General features: G+C 28.8%; 1 protein-coding gene across 5 annotated transcripts in view; it reads right to left on the bottom strand.

The window, feature by feature from the left end:
- Positions 1–18,556, bottom strand: part of LOC107448634 (dermonecrotic toxin LcsSicTox-betaIC1) — a 34,342-nt gene that overhangs the window by 5,789 nt on the left and 9,997 nt on the right. For 4 of the 5 annotated variants that reach the window (XM_016063900.4, XM_043045831.2, XM_071182192.1 and 1 more), the window contains exon 2: positions 1,568–2,346. In XM_016063900.4, the coding sequence (XP_015919386.1) occupies positions 1,568–2,026 (459 nt within the window). In that variant the 5' untranslated portion in view covers positions 2,027–2,346. Of the gene's footprint in view, positions 1–1,567; positions 2,347–11,873; positions 12,221–18,556 lie in introns of those variants that run through there. The other variant, XM_016063902.4, reaches the window with a different exon arrangement.

The raw sequence follows: 18,556 nt of genomic DNA, 5'->3' as shown, positions 1-18,556 counted from the left end.
GAAGGAAATTGAAGTAGAATTTCAATTATTCTCGTACAAGAATTATACGCAATCTTTAAAAAGGGATTACTAAAATAATATAGGTATTGCTAGAAATTTTAATGTATCGAAGGAAATTGAAGTAGAATTTCAATTATTCTCGTACAAGAATTATACGCAATCTTTAAAAAGGGATTACTAAAATATTATAGGTATTGCTAGAAATTTTAATGAATCGAAGGAAATTGAAGTAGAATTTCAATTATTCTCGTACAAGAATTATACGCAATCTTTAAAAAGGGATTACTAAAATAATATAGGTATTGCTAGAAATTTTAATGAATCGAAGGAAATTGAAGTAGAATTTCAATTATTCTCGTACAAGAATTATACGCAATCTTTAAAAAGGGATTACTAAAATAATATAGGTATTGCTAGAAATTTTAAGGAATCGAAGGAAATTGAAGTAGAATTTCAATTATTCTCGCACAAGAATTATACGTAATCTTTAAAAAGGGATTACTAAAATATTATAGGTATTGCTTGAAATTTTAATGAATCGGAAAAAATTTAAGTGCGCAGTCAAAAAATTGCTGCTGTTCAAGAATCAATATACGTTTAAGCTTAACATTTTATGTTTTTATGAGTTGCAGCTTATAATCTTACAGTGGTAAATTTTATTCTGCAGAAATTTGTTTAAATTTTTCTCCATTTTTCTCCATCACTAAAAAGAGTTGGCTGAATTTTTTTCTCTTTTTTTTTTGTGATTTTTTTCATTAATGACAAACTATTTCTTTAACAATTCTGATCTAAAAAGTAATTTTCTGAAAATAGACTTCTCCTAAGCAAATTGATTAATTAAAAATGTTTTTAGATGTGCATGTTGTTGACTTACTTGACAGTAATAAAAACAATTATTTTGATATTTTTTCTAAACGGAGTTTGTCGTGTAAGCTTTTAAAGTTATTTATATTATATTGTAATGCATCATTATTTTAAAGTGCTGTTTTTTCCTAATATACATTCATCAAACATGACTTTTAATTCTCTATTCAAAAGATTTTTTCTAATATTTAAGAAAAATATCAAAAAAATTATCATTAATAAGATAAGCCAGTTCGTTATTATCTTTATGAGAATCAATATTCTGAACGGAGTATAGTACAGAATATTCCAGAAATGACTGACGGTTTTAAAAGCCAATTAAATAAATTGAAAGGAAATAGAGAAATAAAATAAATCAATATATCTTAGCAAAGTTTCAAAATTAATTACGACGTTCATTAACAGATGGCGCTGTTATAAGCGAAAACGATCAATCAATGGTTTGAAAATAATCACCTTTCTCAGCAATGCAGTGGAGCAGTCTGAGGACAAACTTAACAGACTCTCGTGCATTTCAATTGGAATGATCTGACACGGAGCATTGCTTACTTAGTTTTTCTCAGACAACAGTGCCATCTGTTAACGAAATTCGTAACTTATTTTAGAATTTGGTGTGAATAAATTTTTTGTATCCTAAGCAGAACGCCTTTCTGTTATGTATATTCATATCACTTGTATGACCAATTTACAGATTAACGATTACCTCTTGTTCTCTGCTACCATCTGGAGTCCACAAATGATCAAGAATATGTCTAGCAATTTCCCTCCCCGATTTCTTCTTATTGTTGGAAGAGCTCATCTTTAAATCCAGCATTTGTAGCACCATTTTATCGTAGTAATTGTTCGGTTCGTTGGGATCCGTAATTTTCCGCACGTGTTGCAAATACTCTGACAAACCAGCAGTCTTTGTGCAAGTCCTGAAACAATCACAAGGAAACCCATGATACACTTCTTTCACTGATCCGTCTGAATAGAACTGAATATCCGATTCCAGGGAGTTCGCACCACGATCCAGGTAGTGTCGAACCTGACGGAGCTCGTTCACCATATGTGCTATAACATAAAATGGTCTCTTGTCCGCATGTGCAGTGCTGACCAACAAAGCATGTAACAGTATAAAAGTCAATACATGGGTATAACGCAGATGAATATGATTTATCATAGTTTTTTATGATAAAAAATATGAGGGACTTAGAAAAGAGGAACTTGGTGGTATGTTTGGTTACTTCAAAGAAAGAGATCACATTCTTTTTTTTTCTTTTTTTATTGTATGGTGATTATTCCGTTTTGTGGATGAAGTTTTTCATTTGAAAGTGCGATCTGCTAGTAGCCATCATTTTTTTTTTGGACGATTGATTAGTGATAAAAATTGCACTGCAGATATTTTTTATCATCAGCTAGTATCTTAGTTATTCATTTTGTCTGGATGATCTGTCCGGAACATAACTGTTGAACTGCTGCAAGCAGCTTGGCTTTCAGGTCCTAGAAAGAAAAAAAACAATTATTGACCTTTACAAAATCATGGACATTTAATCTTTTAAGAAAAAGTAAGAAAGCCATAAAATTATATTTCTGATGTATACTAAAAATTTTAAAAAAATATATTGAAGGAATACCCCACTTAACATAAATACTGGCACTTAAAATAGATTCAATTACAAAAGTTAGGTAGGTACTTTTTTGCGTCGCACTAGAGCTGCACAATGAGCTATTAGAGATGGTCTGCGAAATATCCCTGAGGATGAACCGAAGACATGTCATCGCAATTTTGATCCTCTGCAGAAGGGATGGTTCCCCAGATTTGATAGCTTGGAGACTTGCGCGCGAAGTCGAGCACTCTACAATAAAGCAGTTTAACGAGGACCGACGCCGAGCACCCTAGGTCCCTACGTAGGCTGATCAAAGTGGTCACCTAACCACATACTGACCGTAGCCAGTGCTTAACTTCGGTGTTCAACTGGGAACCGTGTCTTTACGATCAGTCCACTGCGGGACTACAAAAGTCACAATGCAACAGAAGTCACATTGCAAAGTCACGGGACTACAAAAGTCACATTGCAAAGATATATCTGCCCGCAAGAAATTGTCACAAATTCTTATTTTTAGCCATTGTCACATAATATTTCTGTTTATAAAATTAAATTCAGTAACACTTATGCTACATTAATTATAACCACTTCTACTTTTTTTTTCTTCCGGTTTGATGCTGCCTAACCCTCAAATCCCACGGATGGGGCAAAATAAGGTTTTCAAAATAATATTTCTATGAATATTTTAGACACGTTAGGGTGTTTTATGAAAACATGGCAATTATTTTTAAATATGTAGCAGTTTCAAATGAATGACGCTGCAAAAAAAATAACAAAAAATGAGAAAAAAACTACAAATTGATTGTATGGGTCGGCTTTATGTTAGATGGCAAACATATCCATCGATGCTTTTGAAAGAAGCTCAGTGACTGATCAAGGATATGGGGATGAAGTCTATATTCTTCTTTTTAGTTGATCTTGATTTCATCTGAGTGGTCGATAACGCGGGTCCACACACAGCTGTTATGTATTTTTTTCGAAAATAGAAATAATCTTCGCATGGATTGACCACCCAGATCTCCAGACCTCAATTTTAGAGAACATGCTTGTGACGCTCATGGGAGAACGATTGTTACTTCCACTCTCCGTGACAATCATTCAGAGCCTGAAAGCAGTTTCACTGAACGAGTGCCATACCTCCACAAACAATTTTATTTATTTATCTATTTATTTATTTATTTTATGTATCTGCTTTATTTATTTATTTGTTTTATGCATTTGCTTTTATATTTATTTATTTATTTTATGCATTTATTTTGTGTGCGCTTTTTTTTATTATTTACTTTTTTTAATTTTTTTATTTCGTTTATTTATTTATTTTGGTTCAGTTCTGTAACTACTATTTCGTTTTTTATAACTCCGATGGGAATTGCGTCATGTTTGTATATAATAACCGTTTATTAGTTATTGCATTTGTTTTCTATAAAATTGTCTTCATAAAAAATTCTTTAAACTCTACCACCTTGTAGTTTTAAACACAGTCATTCATATCAAATCTGAAAATTCTCTTAATTTTAACAACCAGTTTAATTCAAGTATGAAAATTATTGATAATTGCTTACATAAAAACAATTAATAATCTAAAATAAATAAACTATCTATAAATCAATCAGAAAGAAATTTAAATCTTTTAATAGATCAGTGCCGCAATCGTAAAAAAATTAACGAAAACATTTAACAGCAATCGGAAAAAAACAAGTTCGAAATTCTTATCCTTATCGTTTCCGCCAACAGACAGCGCCCTGAGGAAAAAGAAAGAATACATCTTTCTTTATTCCACTTGACTTGTTTGTCTTCTATTTTAAGAAGAATTTTTAAAGGAAATTTGATAACTATGGCGGTTTAATCTTTTCTTTTATGTATTTTTATTATGGTTATTTAAAGAACATTACAAACTAGAATAAAGACTGCAGACTTAGGAATGATAAATTGCTTCGGAAATACGATAATAATTATGGTTTGTTACCATTATTGCATCATATTACGGCTCAATTATGCTATAACGTTTTGTTGATGTAAAAACGTTCAATGCTCATTATGTTTTTTATTCATACCCTTTTGCGTCTTTAAGAGTGGAATCTTTGAAGCCTTTTTTAAACTATCTAGAGCAATCAAAGCTTCATTAGGTCTCCTTACCGTCTCATAATACTGGGGAACAATTACACGAGATTTTTTTTTATCAGATCTCAAGATGCTTATCTATCGGTGATTTTAAAACTACTATCGGTTTCTCTCTCCAAGCTAGTTTTTTAGAGACTTTTTAGTCTATTTTTTGTCGAAATGTGTAGGTTTAAAAACGTTATATATAACAAGGGTTCGCGTAAATAATGCGACAAACTAGGATGCGAGTTAGGGCACATCACAGCATAGGAAATTGCATGAGAACCCATACCCGTAAATATTTTATTTCATAACCGTCGTTGAACAGCCGATTCAATTGTGAGTTTACTACTACCAATGTTCAACTCCGTAGCCTTTTTATTTTGAACCAATCGAGAAGACAAAGAATCAAGAAATCTCCTGGATCAAGCATTAAGACAAACTCACGGCTAGAGAGGGACAAACTAGCCTTCTTTTTGATGGAACTAACCCACATTTGCACTACATGGAGAAGAAAACCACGAAAACCTCCCACTGTTAGCCTCATAGTAAGGACTAACAGTTCATCTGTGGTCGGCGTTGGCCCGAAAATGTTTTATTTTTATTTTATTTTTAATTTTCTGCTTTTTATTGTTTATTTTAATTTTAATTTTTTTTAAATTTTTATTTTCCTTTTTATTTTTAAATTTTTTTGAAATTTTTTTAATTCTTTATCTCATTTTCATAATATTATATAACCATCGTTTAACAGCCGACCCAATTTTTTGAGTTTATGACTACTAATGTTCAACTTCCTAGCATATAATTTTGAACCCAGTCCGGAAGACAAGGGAACGCCTAGGCCCTAGGTTAAGTACTGGAAGAAATTTGTCTTCGATGAGGACTTTCTGATTGAATTAACTGATATTTGCCTTACATGGAGTGGAAAACAACGAAAACCACCCACTGTTAGCCTGACGCAAGAGGGCTCTGACCAGTTATCCGTCTCTCTATTATGAACTGTTTTTTCGTGTGCTTCCGAGCAGGTCATAATAGGCAAGCACCCCTAGCCGCAAATGACGAAATGTCCAGGCATGGGTTCCTATGCAGTTTTAATCTTGAATATATGCCCTAACTCCTACGAAAGTTTAAGGCAGCATAAGAAATAGACTAAAAAGGACAATAAAAAATGTAGCTATAAGAACAAAACTAATTTCCGATTTGAAATCTTTATACCCGACACAGACAAGATCAAGTATTTCTATAAATGCAAGGAAAAATTTGTCCCTGCTTTAAGTTTCAATTGTAGAACTTATTGTCCTTTTGTCGGCAAGCAGAATTTATTGTCAGTTAAGATTTCCACCCAATTTCCATTTTAAATTTTCACTTCCTTGAAGGAAAAAAAACAGTTTGATCCGAACTACCGGAATATGGTAAAATTTACCGTGTTTCGGGAAGGGAACACTCAAAAGCTCTGTATTTTTTTCCAGCGAGTTTTGATAATGATTTTGGTAAAATTTATGATAAAATATAATTTCATTATCGGGAATAAAATTTGGTAAATTTCGTAAAATTCAATAATTTTATCCTGCCTGATACCTTAGCCTTAGAGCATGCTAGAGAAACCATTTGTTTGATTAAATTAACTTTTCAGCTTTGTATTTTCTACTAATTTGTGTTGAATTTTGAAAACCTGTATTTCCTGTATACCACTACCATATGAACGGAAAAATTACCAAATGAATGGCTTGAAAGTTTGATTTTATTAACCAGAATTATGCTGTTGTTTTTGGCCAAAGTTTTTATTACCGGACAATAGCGTAATTTTACCAGAATAGTTCCAGTTTTAATCTTTTAATGACTTAACAAACAGAACCTACATTCATTTAAACGCCAAATTGAATTTATTATAAATCCAAAATCCTACCACTTTCACAGAAGCTAAAAGGCTCAAATTTCAAATGCACCTCTATGATTTATGATACTACAAGTTTCAACTGCCTTTTTCTATTCCTAGAAGTAGAGCTTACCACCATACTATTGCCAAACAGAAATGAAAACAAGTAAAACTAATTATGAAATAAAATAAAAGAATTTTAAACCTAAGTGGTTTTTATAAAAAAGGAAAAATAACTTTATTTTTGGTCTGACCCATCACTTTGTAATTCCGAGCCGGAGTAACCTGATTAGTAGGGCATTGGGTACGAATCCAAGAGGTCGTGAGTTTGATTCCTGCCGGTCGAAGATTCCGGGTAGTAAATGGCGACTGGTGCACGTTATATCAGACGGATTGCAAAGTCGTCCAAGTTCCCATAACAAATCAATACTTCTCGGGGTACTGAATTGAAGATTGATCGTTCTCTGGTAGTTCAGGTCAAAATTACGAGCTGTGGATGAATAAAAGGATATACAAATGGGTCTGCCCTATAAACGGTGTTGCAACGATCGAGTGTGTCTAAAGGCGTTTTCTTAGCCATAGGTGGCGCCACTGAAAACAAGAAACACACCCTCAGCCTTAACTTCACTTGGTTTCACCTAGCAGGTTTGTTGATATTCGCAAGTGGCGTTAGAAAAGCCGTGGTAGCTCGGGGGTATTTTTGTTTTGGTCCTATCATCACTCGAATATTAATTTGCGACCTTTAATGTGTATGATTTTTAGAATTCATATTTATAAGAATTCTAAAAAATGTACATTAAGGGCAGTCTATTAAGGAACACTCCGCATAAATAATTCCCTTATTTCTAAAAAATGAATACAATCTACTCATGTCTAATTTTCGATTTTTAAATACTAAAAATTATAATACTTTAAGTTTTATCCGATTTATGAAACATTTCTATACATAATTAAGTTTAATCATAAATGCGTACTTTGATTTTATTTTATGCGCCATATTAGTATTTTTTGACGAAAAGGATTGAGAAAATTGTATAATAAAGGTGAAGAAAATTTAAAAAATTCTAAAAAATGTACATTAAGAGCAGTTATTTATGGAACACTCTGCGTGAATAATTCTCTTATTTATAAAAATGCACACATTCTACTCGTGACTAATTTTTGATTTTTAAATACTAATAACTATAATATACTTTAACTTTTATCTGATTTATTAGACATTTCTATACATAATTTAGTTTAATCTGAAATGTGTTCTTTGATTTCATTTTTATGCACCATATTAGTATTCTTTGAAGAAAAAGATTGAGAAAATTGTGTAATGAAGGTGAAGAAAATTTAAAAATTACATTTTTATAAATTTTCTCACAGATCTCAGTGAGTCCGGATGCTTGTTTAAAATAAGTTTTTTTTTCTCTCAGACACACCAACTAATATTGTTCTATACAGTTTGCTGCATTACGTATCCACAAGCAGCAACATACAAATAAAACATTTACTTCTTAATCTTGTGATTTCTGTGCAGTTTTCATTAAAACCCAACGAAAAGCAAAACATGAACCTTGCATAGATAATTAGATTGTTATTTTAGCAGAATAAATTTTAAACTAGATAAAAGAGATATTTTCTAAAACATCTTCAGTAGTAAAACAGCTGCAATTTTTTTTTCAATTCCCAAACCGTTGTATCCAAGTTCACAAGTCATTCGAAGTTCACATTCAACTTCTGATTCCCCTTGAACTATCCTCGATAAGCAATTGCTGTAATGTTATTTAAAAATAATCCAAGTTCACAGATCATTCAAAGTTCACGGACAACTTCTGATTCCCCTTGAACTATCATGAAAACTAATCGAAAAATCATTTCAAATAAAGAAAGTCTTAACTTTGTGCTGTATATAAACCTAATTTAAACTACATAAAAAGAAAGCAAATTTTATGTCAACAAAAATTGATTTGTGCTGAATTGTTTTAAATTATTTTCGTTAAATCAGACAGCTGCAAGTGGATTACCCTCATCGAAGATGAAGTATAGTAATTTTGGACCAAAAAGACACTTTTGTGACACTTTTTTTCGTTACCTTATTTTCTACCAAATTTTTATTTATTTTCCGTTATTTTTACCCCTGACTCTTCCATTTTCTGAAATATTTCCTTTGTGCAACATTGCATGTTTGATTGCGTGTTTGCATGTGGTTTAATATCAAGCAGTGAAGCTTCTTCTGTCATCGATAAGCGACTATAAGTAACTGCGGTAGCAGCAGTTTCAGAAACTTGAGATTAATTCCAGTTTCCATTAACACGAGTGAGGGTAGTTTTTGATTGATGCAAAATAACTGATAGAAATGTGGTTTACATATTTGTTGCTGCAGCAGAAGTTTTTGGGTATGATACTAAAAACCTAATATAATGTATGTAATGTCTAAATATAATGTCTTTGAAAAAAGATAAAGAATGGAAGAAAGCATAAATTGATTAGATTTAACCAAAACGATAAAATTAACCAAAACGATTCTTTTTGTAATAAAGAGTATTGAAAAGAATCACAGACTGGCAATTATTATAACTTTACAAAGCAAGGAAGAATCTTGACGGTAATTCGTAGCACAAAAGTACCAAAGATGTCTGCTTCACTAAATTTTTTCTAATACCATCTTTTTACGTGATGATTACCGAGAATTGTTGGAGTTAATAATAATCTTTCTTGACAGCATGTAAAAAAATGAAATGTCATTCCCTGTAACAGGTGCTCTATAGAAAAAGCATTTTATATATTGAAGATTTCAAAATAAATTTCAATTATCTAATGAAAAAATTTCTTCAAAAATGTAGTATTTTTTTTTCTAGAATGCTTATTCGAACTAAGCACAAGAAACTAAAGTAACTCGACTATTCAAGCGTTACCTGATAATTTATCAGGATATTGATACAGTAACCTGTGGGGCCTGGATAGCCTGGTTGGTAGGGCGTTGGGCCCATGTCCACCGACCCAAAAATTAGAATATAATAGTAAATGGTGAATAGTTCGCGTTAAATCTGTCGGGTCACAAAGTCCTTCATGTTCCCATAACAAATCACACGTCTGAGGGTACTGAATTGAAGATTGATCGTTCTCCGGTTCAGGTCAAAATCGATCTGTGGATGAATGAATGTATTCATTTTTTTTTCATAAATTTCAATTTTATAAAAAATCGTTCATTGTGGTCTCCTGTAAAAATTTTTGTGTCTTTGAAAAAACATAATAATTTTAAATTTTTCATTAAGTGTTCAAATGTCAAGAAGATTTAGGGTAACTTTGTACCTGCCACTTTCAAATAAAATTCTGCACTTTTTTTTTAATTTTTTTATTTTATTTTTAGATAGTTAGAACATTATTAAAGGGTGGGAGCTGCATATTTTTCCTTGAATTTGAGCAAGTAAAAGGGGATCCATAAGATACAACAGTATCCGTTAAGGTTTCATTCTTGCTGGTTAATTCAATTAATTCTTGCTGATTAATTGATTCAATTAGCTTGATTGAAATAAGTTTTATTTCATCCATTATTGTCTAAACTACAAATTTATATTTTTTGAGAAAACCAGAATAAGTCGAATTGAAATTTACCTCCAATACCCCCAATTATTTACTTATTAATTTATTTATTTTTATTTTCGTACTTTATTTACTTTTTTTTTTTTTTGCAATGTACCCCACTTTTCTCAACTGTTTCATTTATTATAAGAAACATAATGCTTCTTATATTTCAGTAGTTCTTATGTATTTCGATGCGGAAAAAAAGTTTTAATTGCAACAAGAAGCATCAATTAAAGATAGAGTTTATAAACGATGAACTAAGTACGAGTTGCTTGTTTTTTGTTTAATCTTCAATTTAATCAAATTTTTATCTTATTCAATAAAATACAATCTTTGTTACGTCTGCTACGAATGTTTGTGAAAGCTGAGACAGATTACATATTTTTCTTATCCTTTCTAATATATTATTTGACGTTTAATTCCTTTAAATCATACTAAAAAACGTATTACTATTATTTGAAATATTTCCATCTGTTAAACAAATTTTTTTCTTCCATTTCTTAACCTACTTACATTTAGTTAGATGGAATAAAAAGTACAATGTAAGGACTAATTCTATATATTGATAAACCACAATTTCAAATTGTGTACTGTATCAACCAATCAGCTTTCCAGTTTTCGGTAGACAAAACGTGATAAAACAGAACACCACTTCATCTGCCTTGCTATATTATGCAATTCAATTAAGAGCAAACAAAAATTTATTTATTAAAAGCAATCACAAATTAGTAAATCATCAATGAATTACACTTTTTTCTGGCTTAAATACAAAATAAATAAAATTCTAAGCACTTTGGTATTGTTATCTTTATCGAAGTAAATATATATTGCCTTATTTTGATGCATATTTAAGGTAATTCAATTTTCGCCAGTTATTTATTTAGTACAAAAAATTTATTTAATTATGAGTGCTATCTTATATCATACTTTAACTTCTACTTCATTATTATTATTTCGCAAAAGTTTTACAAGAATTTAATAGTAACAGTTAATATAATTGTTCTAGTTTTACAAAATTTGTCTTTAAAACCAATGACAAGTTTTAAATGAATTTTTTATATTCAAAATCGTATCACAAAAATCTAAGATTTTCAACAAAAACTCAGAAGCAGTCACAAATAAGTAAATCATCAATGAATTACACTTTTTTCTGGTTTAAATACAAAATAAATAAAATTCCAAGCACTTTTGGTATTATTATCTTTATCCAAATAAATATATATTGCCTTATTTTGATGCATTTTTAAGCTAATTCAATTTTCGCCAGTTATTTAATTAGTACAAGAAATTTACTTAATTATGAGTGCTATCTTATATCATACTTTAACTTCTACTTCATTATTATTATTTCGCAAAAGTTTTACAAGAATTTAATAGTAACAGTTAATATAATTGTTCTAGTTTTACAAAATTTGTCTTTAACACTAGATTGCCCAAGGAAGTAATTTTGACTGCTTGTTCTTAGAATTTTGTGACAATTCTTAGAATTTCTTAGAATTCAATTTCTTAAAACAATTAAGTAATTAGCACAATTTCTTAGAATTTTGTGACTTTTTTGTACAACACATAATTTGTTTATTGCTAATATTTACTAATAACTTGTTATATAACTGTAAATAATATAAAAAATATTAAAAATTAATTAAACAAATTTCTTTACACATTATTTATTCTTTCACAATCCAGTTATTTTGACTGCTTTTGGGCAATATAAGAATATACTAAATTTCAGTCTTTCTAGTTTTAAAACCAATGACAAGTTTTAAATGAATTTTTTATATTTAAATTCGTATCACAAAAATCTATGATTTTCAACAAAAACTTAGTCCTTTGGAAAAAAAGAAAGAAAAGAAAAGAAAACTACTACTTACAACAGAAAGTAAATAACAAAGTTCACTCGCCTAATAATCCATCTCGTTTTAACACCACCAATAAACTTTACACCATTTTCTCTTACACTTCAGATGTGAAACACATTATTTTTGTTTGCAAAGCACCATTAATCAAATTCAAATTACTCTAATTGGTTGCGAACAGATTATCCTTAGCAGACGATTACACCAATAATTCCACCCTCATAAAGCTTCTTAGAACCTGACGAAACTTATTTGAATTTCCGCAGCGGTCAGATTTCACAGTCCCCTAAGCACGGTTTTTTAGTTGTGTCCAGTCATCCTTATGATTTTTTTTTGTGTCTGTTAGCCAACTGCACTAACTGTTTTTGGGAAGAAACTTCAATAACAGATTAGGCTTTTCTTCCTTGTCTGTTATTCAATCTATATTTATTTATGTGTTTATTTTTAAATAGTCTAAAGAGGTCGGCAAAAAAAAAAAAAAATATTTGTTGAGTCCATTAAAAGTAAAGTTAGAGTTGGATCGGAAGCCTTTATTGATAAAGATTTACTAATATGATAATCGTTACATTGTTTTGCCTTATTTGATTCTATTTTAATAAAATAAAAAGTTTTTATGCGAGAAAATATCGAAAGTGGAAATACCCTCATACTACTTAAATCGGTTGTTTTTATTTATTTAGTTATTATTGTTATTACCGAACAAAGGGATTAGAAAGTTGTGTAGTTTTCGAACCTAGAAGATTTGAAATTAAATCAGAGCACAGACCATGACGTCTACTAAAATTTTCAAAAGTAATCTAACCCTCTGTTTTTATTGCTATGTAGTTTGCGCAGCGCAGATTTTTTTAATGATTTACTTGGTATTTTTAATTAAAAATAAATTCTTTGAAATCAGTAAAAATTTATAAACATAATAAAATTAAGCTACACTAGCTATGCAGAGTGTTCCGTAGTTGCTGACCTTAATGTATGTTTTTATAATATTCGTTAAAAAGAAAGTAAAATAGTATACACATTAGGGGGGGGATTAGTATTTACCTGGGGGAAAACGCTATCGAAATATTACGAAGTATGGCGAAAAATACCAAAACCAGTTTAATTGTCATATGAAATTCGGAGATATTTCAGTAATCGCCTTCTAACTCCTACCTGCTTCCTCTAGCAATCAACCAACTATTGATGTTTTCCATCCCGCCTTACACACTAGTGATTAGTTAGATTACCATAACGTTTTTGTTTTTGAGTCCCTTAATGTGTTTTACCTAATTTTTCAAAAGAATTTAAAAAGTATCTATTAAGGGTGAAGATTACGGAATATCCTGTAGAATGTATGTAATAACAGTAAATTTTAAACTAAAGTGGATTATAAATAAAGAAGGTATTAAGTATAAGTTACAGTTTTTTTTCTGTCCATATACTCATCAATGCAATATACAATTAATACATCGATGCAATATTCGAATTTTCAGCTCATAATTTTCAGAAAAATTTATAATTGAACCATGGTTCCAATTATGTAAACATAAATTAAAAGTTGATTCTTTAAAAATTTCGAAGTTCTTGTTTTTATTTGCTGTATAACATTTGCCGTAATTTTGTATTTAACGCCTTCCTGCACATTTGTGTTAACTTTCTATACAAAATACTCATTTCAAGCCAGAAATTTTCAAGGGGGTGAAACTGGACAACTTTCTGATAAGTTAGAGCATTCAAATTTCTTCTGGAGTTCCATGCCTACGACAATGCAAGTTGTTATTGCTTCCCGACTGCTATAAGCAGAATATCTTATGGTCAATTAAAAATTATCGTATTATCAATCAGGAAACCTACCAATTTTCGATTAACCTCCAGAAACCCAGCGTCCTACAGATTGCACAAATTTTGGTACAATATTATCTATAAAGAAATAATATTTTATAGTTTACTGTCTGCGCTCCTTTTCAAAACAAGTGTTTTTATAAAAATATAATTAACTGCACTCTCTTAGAATAGAAGTTTAATTACAACAAAAAAAATGTTGTTTTTTTTTAAAAAAAAGTAAGATATTCGGTTTTAGTAACCATTCGGACAGGTTTATGGCTAACAAGTGTCTTAGTAATATGAATTATGTTTCAAGGCCAAAAAGTCAAGAAATGCACGATAGAAATATCCTGCATGCAAAAAATATTAAAAACTAAAATTTATCCGTTTTTAATTTATAATAACTGAAAACGCAAATTAAATTTAATTAATTGAAATTTTTACAAAAGAAAATATTTTATATCATTTATGAGTTTACTTCCTTCTAAGCTACAGACTTCTAATTAAAAGCTGATATTTAATGATTGGATCTCAAGATATCAACAGTAAATCAAGAGGAAAGAATAATTATATCCAAGAAAGCTTATTCTTGATTATCCCCAGCACGGCCCATTTTCAATGAGCCCATTTCAACTCTTGAGGAGAACTGATTTTCCACCTTATTGATTTGTCAAAACTTAGAAATCCACGAAATGTAATAGAGATAATGATCTAATCGTCATTTTTGTTAAAAAATGGACATAAACCTCCTCTACGTTGACCTTCCTCCTTGATCTTCAACTAGAGTTCTCAGATCTCCACTGGGGCTGTATGTCTATTGTCAGTTTCAATCATTTTGCAACCTCTACAACCAGAAATTATGCTATATTATTGTCCATGCAAAATCCAAATAGTAGTACGCCATGTTATTATTGAAAAATATCGATCACCAAACGAAATTTCGACCACTTGATACTCACTCCGAGTATACAAATTTTTAAGGCAGCTTTGTGCCTGATGCCACTGCCAGATTACATCTATTTTCAAAATGGTGCAAGAAAAATTCATTGCCATTTTGTCACCAATCGAAAATTTAACAGCTTTCCGTCATAAAAACAGAGACAAGACTATAAAAAAAAGAAAAGGAAAAAAAAAGAATAAAATGAACTGAGAGTTTAAAATACTGTGTTTTCCAAGTAAAATGAAAAGAAGGAAAGTGTGTTAGTCAGGGCCTATAACTTCCGAGTGGCGCAAGCAGTCGGAGATTTTCTATATCTTACGGCGCGAGGGAGAGGATATTTTCGGTGGCTATAATTACGAAAGTTGTGCTACATATGATTTTCGTTTCAAATCTGACTAAAATTAAATGATTTTCTTCTTTTTTTTAATTCTACTTAAAAGTCGTAGTTACTAAAATTTTAATTTTTTTTGTTTAGCACAAAAGTTGAAATCTTATAATCTGTTTCTTAATTATTTAAATACAATTATTCAAAATCCTTTTAATTGAGTTAAAAAAAGTTAAAATAGAATCATTAAAAATCCTTTTAATTGAGTTAATTGAGTTAAAAATAAAGAAGAAAATTTAATTGATTGAAAAATTAAAAAAAAAAGTTGAGTTTTATTGAGTTAAAAATAAAAATTAAAAATAGAAAAATTAAAAATAAAAATAGAATTATTAAAAATCCTTTTTTATGGAGTCAATTGAGTTAAAAACAAAAATTATTTTAATAAAAACAAAACTGTGAGAAGACTGTTGAGTTAATTGAGTTAAAAATTTTAGTTGAGTTAATTGAGTTAAAAATAAAAATTAAATTAGAATTATTCAAAATCCTTTTAATTGAGTTATTTGAGTTAAAAATAAAATTTATTTTCACAAAAACAAAACTGTGGGAAATTTTTATTCAACCTTACAATAAAACAATACGTAAATTCTGTTAACTATGAATAGATTTATAATGTTTTATGTTATGTTTACGTACATACTAAATTATAACTAATTTGCAACTAATTGCTTGATTTATTTATCTAACACTAGCGTGCAATAGTCTTTGGCCAAACTCAATATTATAGATTGTCAGTCAGCGCTTTGAAAGTCACTTTAAATCAGTAATTTTCATATCAGTCGGGTATTAAATGAATAGTATATTTCGTGTTAAGCGATTTTGGTACACCAAAGTAAGTAGCGGATGAATTTCTTTGTTTATAGTAATATTATTTAGTCAAAATACACTTTTAACTAATAATTATAAGTTTTTCATAGTTTGCTAAGTCCTAGCCGTAATTTTAAAAGTACACTATTAATTTGCTATTGTTGACATTTGATTTTGCAGAATTTTTTCTTATAAGACTCGAAACATATATATGAAAAAGGAATATTCAGCTTACCTGGGTGAAAAGATTCAAATTTTATCCGAAGAAATCTACATTTTCGATTAAATAGTAAAAAGATAAAAAATTCCGAAATGTGTAATATTTATGTTGGTTCCATTGAGAACGATGAAAACAAATTTTACAAAAAAATAAAATAATAAATTAAAAAAATGAAACACAGGAGGGTCAAAATGCCTTTTACAGGTTTACCAAAAACTTTAGCACGCTGTTGTATACATAAATATCATAAATGTCAGGCCTTGAAATATTTGATTTAAACTAAACTACAAATGGTAAAGTTTATCAAGGTAAACTGGTAGCATTTTTTTACGTAGACGTTGTCCCGGTACCATGTTCAGGTATAAATCAAAATTCCTTAATTTGAAGGGTAAGTGACAAAACATGAGAGTTTAATTAAAACAAGGAAATGACAAAAGTAGTAAGTTAACTAATAAATGGACAAAAGATTTTAGGAATACATTCGACGATTTTATCTTATTGAATGAAATGATAATTATTTTTTACAACCTGAAATGAAAAGCACCGACCGCTAAGTTCTGTAATTGCCTTAATAAATCATTAGTTTTCATTTATTATTATTTTTTTTTTAATATTTATTTATTCACACTGCAAATAAAAGTGTCTTATATTTCTTGAAAAAGCAATTTTCATTCATTGCATGCGTATGGTTAAATTCTTCAAAAGCAAACTTTAGAACAAAATTTGAGAGAAAACACAGATTGAATTTTTAATGATTTTTGTGTTAAAACTTCAATTGATCTAAATTTCAGTAATAAATTACATGCATTATTACATGCATTTTATTAATTTATTTATTTACACTGGTGGTAAAACTATCTAATTTCTTGAGAAAAACAAATTTCATTTTTTAAATCTGTATGATGTATTATTAATACGTATGTTTACTATGTATGTTACGTTTTATGTTGCATGCTTGAAAATCTGTTTATAATTATTAACTTGAAAGAAAAAATTTGAATTTTGATCGATTTGCCTCTTGAATTTTTAAATGTTACGAGATATTGCACGAAATTAGCAGCTTTTATTATAATTTGAGTTTTTTTATCATTTATATTATTATATATTTTTATTATTATATATTTTTGTTATTATATATTATTATTATTATATATTTTAATTATTATATATTTTTATTACATATTTTTTCATGATATTATAAGTAATTTTTCTCACAAAAAGTTTAACACATTATTAAAAATGGCGAATTTTTTTAAGGCTTCGTGAATAAATTTTAAAAATAAAAATAGTCACTACATGGATATCATAAATTTCATTAATTTAATGAAGCATGAACCTTGTATTATTTAAAGAGATCGAATGTAGTATCTCTTTTATTCTCTCTTCATTCTACTTATTTTACTCTATGAAGAATTAAATGAATAGAAATTCCATATTTATTCAGTCTTTTAATTGTATTTCAGAATTTTTTTGTATTTTATTCATTAAAATGTATTTCATGGAACTTGGTTACTCATAGTTTTAATTTTTAAAGTTTAAAGTATTTTTTAAACTTTGTCATAGTATTTTCTAGAAAAATCTTAAAATACTTAAAACTTTAAAAATTTAAATTTTATAAGTTAGTTTCATAAAATATGTTTCAATGAATCTAATGAAACGAAGAATGCTCCTAATTATTAATTAGGGAAAATAAACGAGGACTTGGTATTTATGTAAGTCTTATGAAAGAAAGAGGAAGAAGTTTTTGACTCCAGAACTCTCATAAGGAAATTATTGTTTCTGTTTATTATTTCATCATCTTTAATTCTATTCAGAAGTTTAAATTTATACCCGAAAAAACCGTACATGGTTTTTAATTTGTTTTTTTCTGGAGTTTTAATCTTCGGACAAGATTTAGATCTCAATTACAACGTATAAAAATTTTTTAAAATTTGAATTTATAAATAAATAATTGTGCGACATTATAATTGATAATGATAAGCTATCACATTATCTGCTGCATCATTTGATTACCAATTTTAAAGATCGTCTGATTTTTTTTAAAAAGAACATTACTTATAATAAATTTTATTAATAACTCAAATATTAATTTTTTCTATTAATTATTACTATATTTAATAATAGTGAATGATAAAATTAATGTTTCCTATGCTATTTTTTTATCGTATGAGAAGTTTATTTTATTCAACGAATTCAACTTTGAGCTCACTATAATCACTATAATATCAAAATAATATAAAGTAATATATATTTCCGTTTGCGAATGTTATAATTATTATCATTGTTATTAACAATAATAATACTTTACTTGAAATTAATATACTTCAATATTAATATTATAGGAAGATGTCATTTAATTTTTTATTAATTATTGCTATATTTAGAAATATTTAAAGCAAAAATTAAATTAATATCTCCGATATTATCCAGTATGTAGTAACCATACTTTTAATCTATGAATTCAATTTTAAAGTCATTGTGAAAAATAAAGTAGGGTTGGTAATAATTGATATCTCCCATAATTTTTATCATGACGAGGAAAAATAATA

This window comes from Parasteatoda tepidariorum, chromosome 6 (assembly GCF_043381705.1).
Source record: "Parasteatoda tepidariorum isolate YZ-2023 chromosome 6, CAS_Ptep_4.0, whole genome shotgun sequence".
Classification (NCBI taxonomy): domain Eukaryota; kingdom Metazoa; phylum Arthropoda; class Arachnida; order Araneae; family Theridiidae; genus Parasteatoda; species Parasteatoda tepidariorum.
Note: the sequence above shows the minus strand (reverse complement) of the source record. Positions and strands in the feature narration are given on the sequence as shown.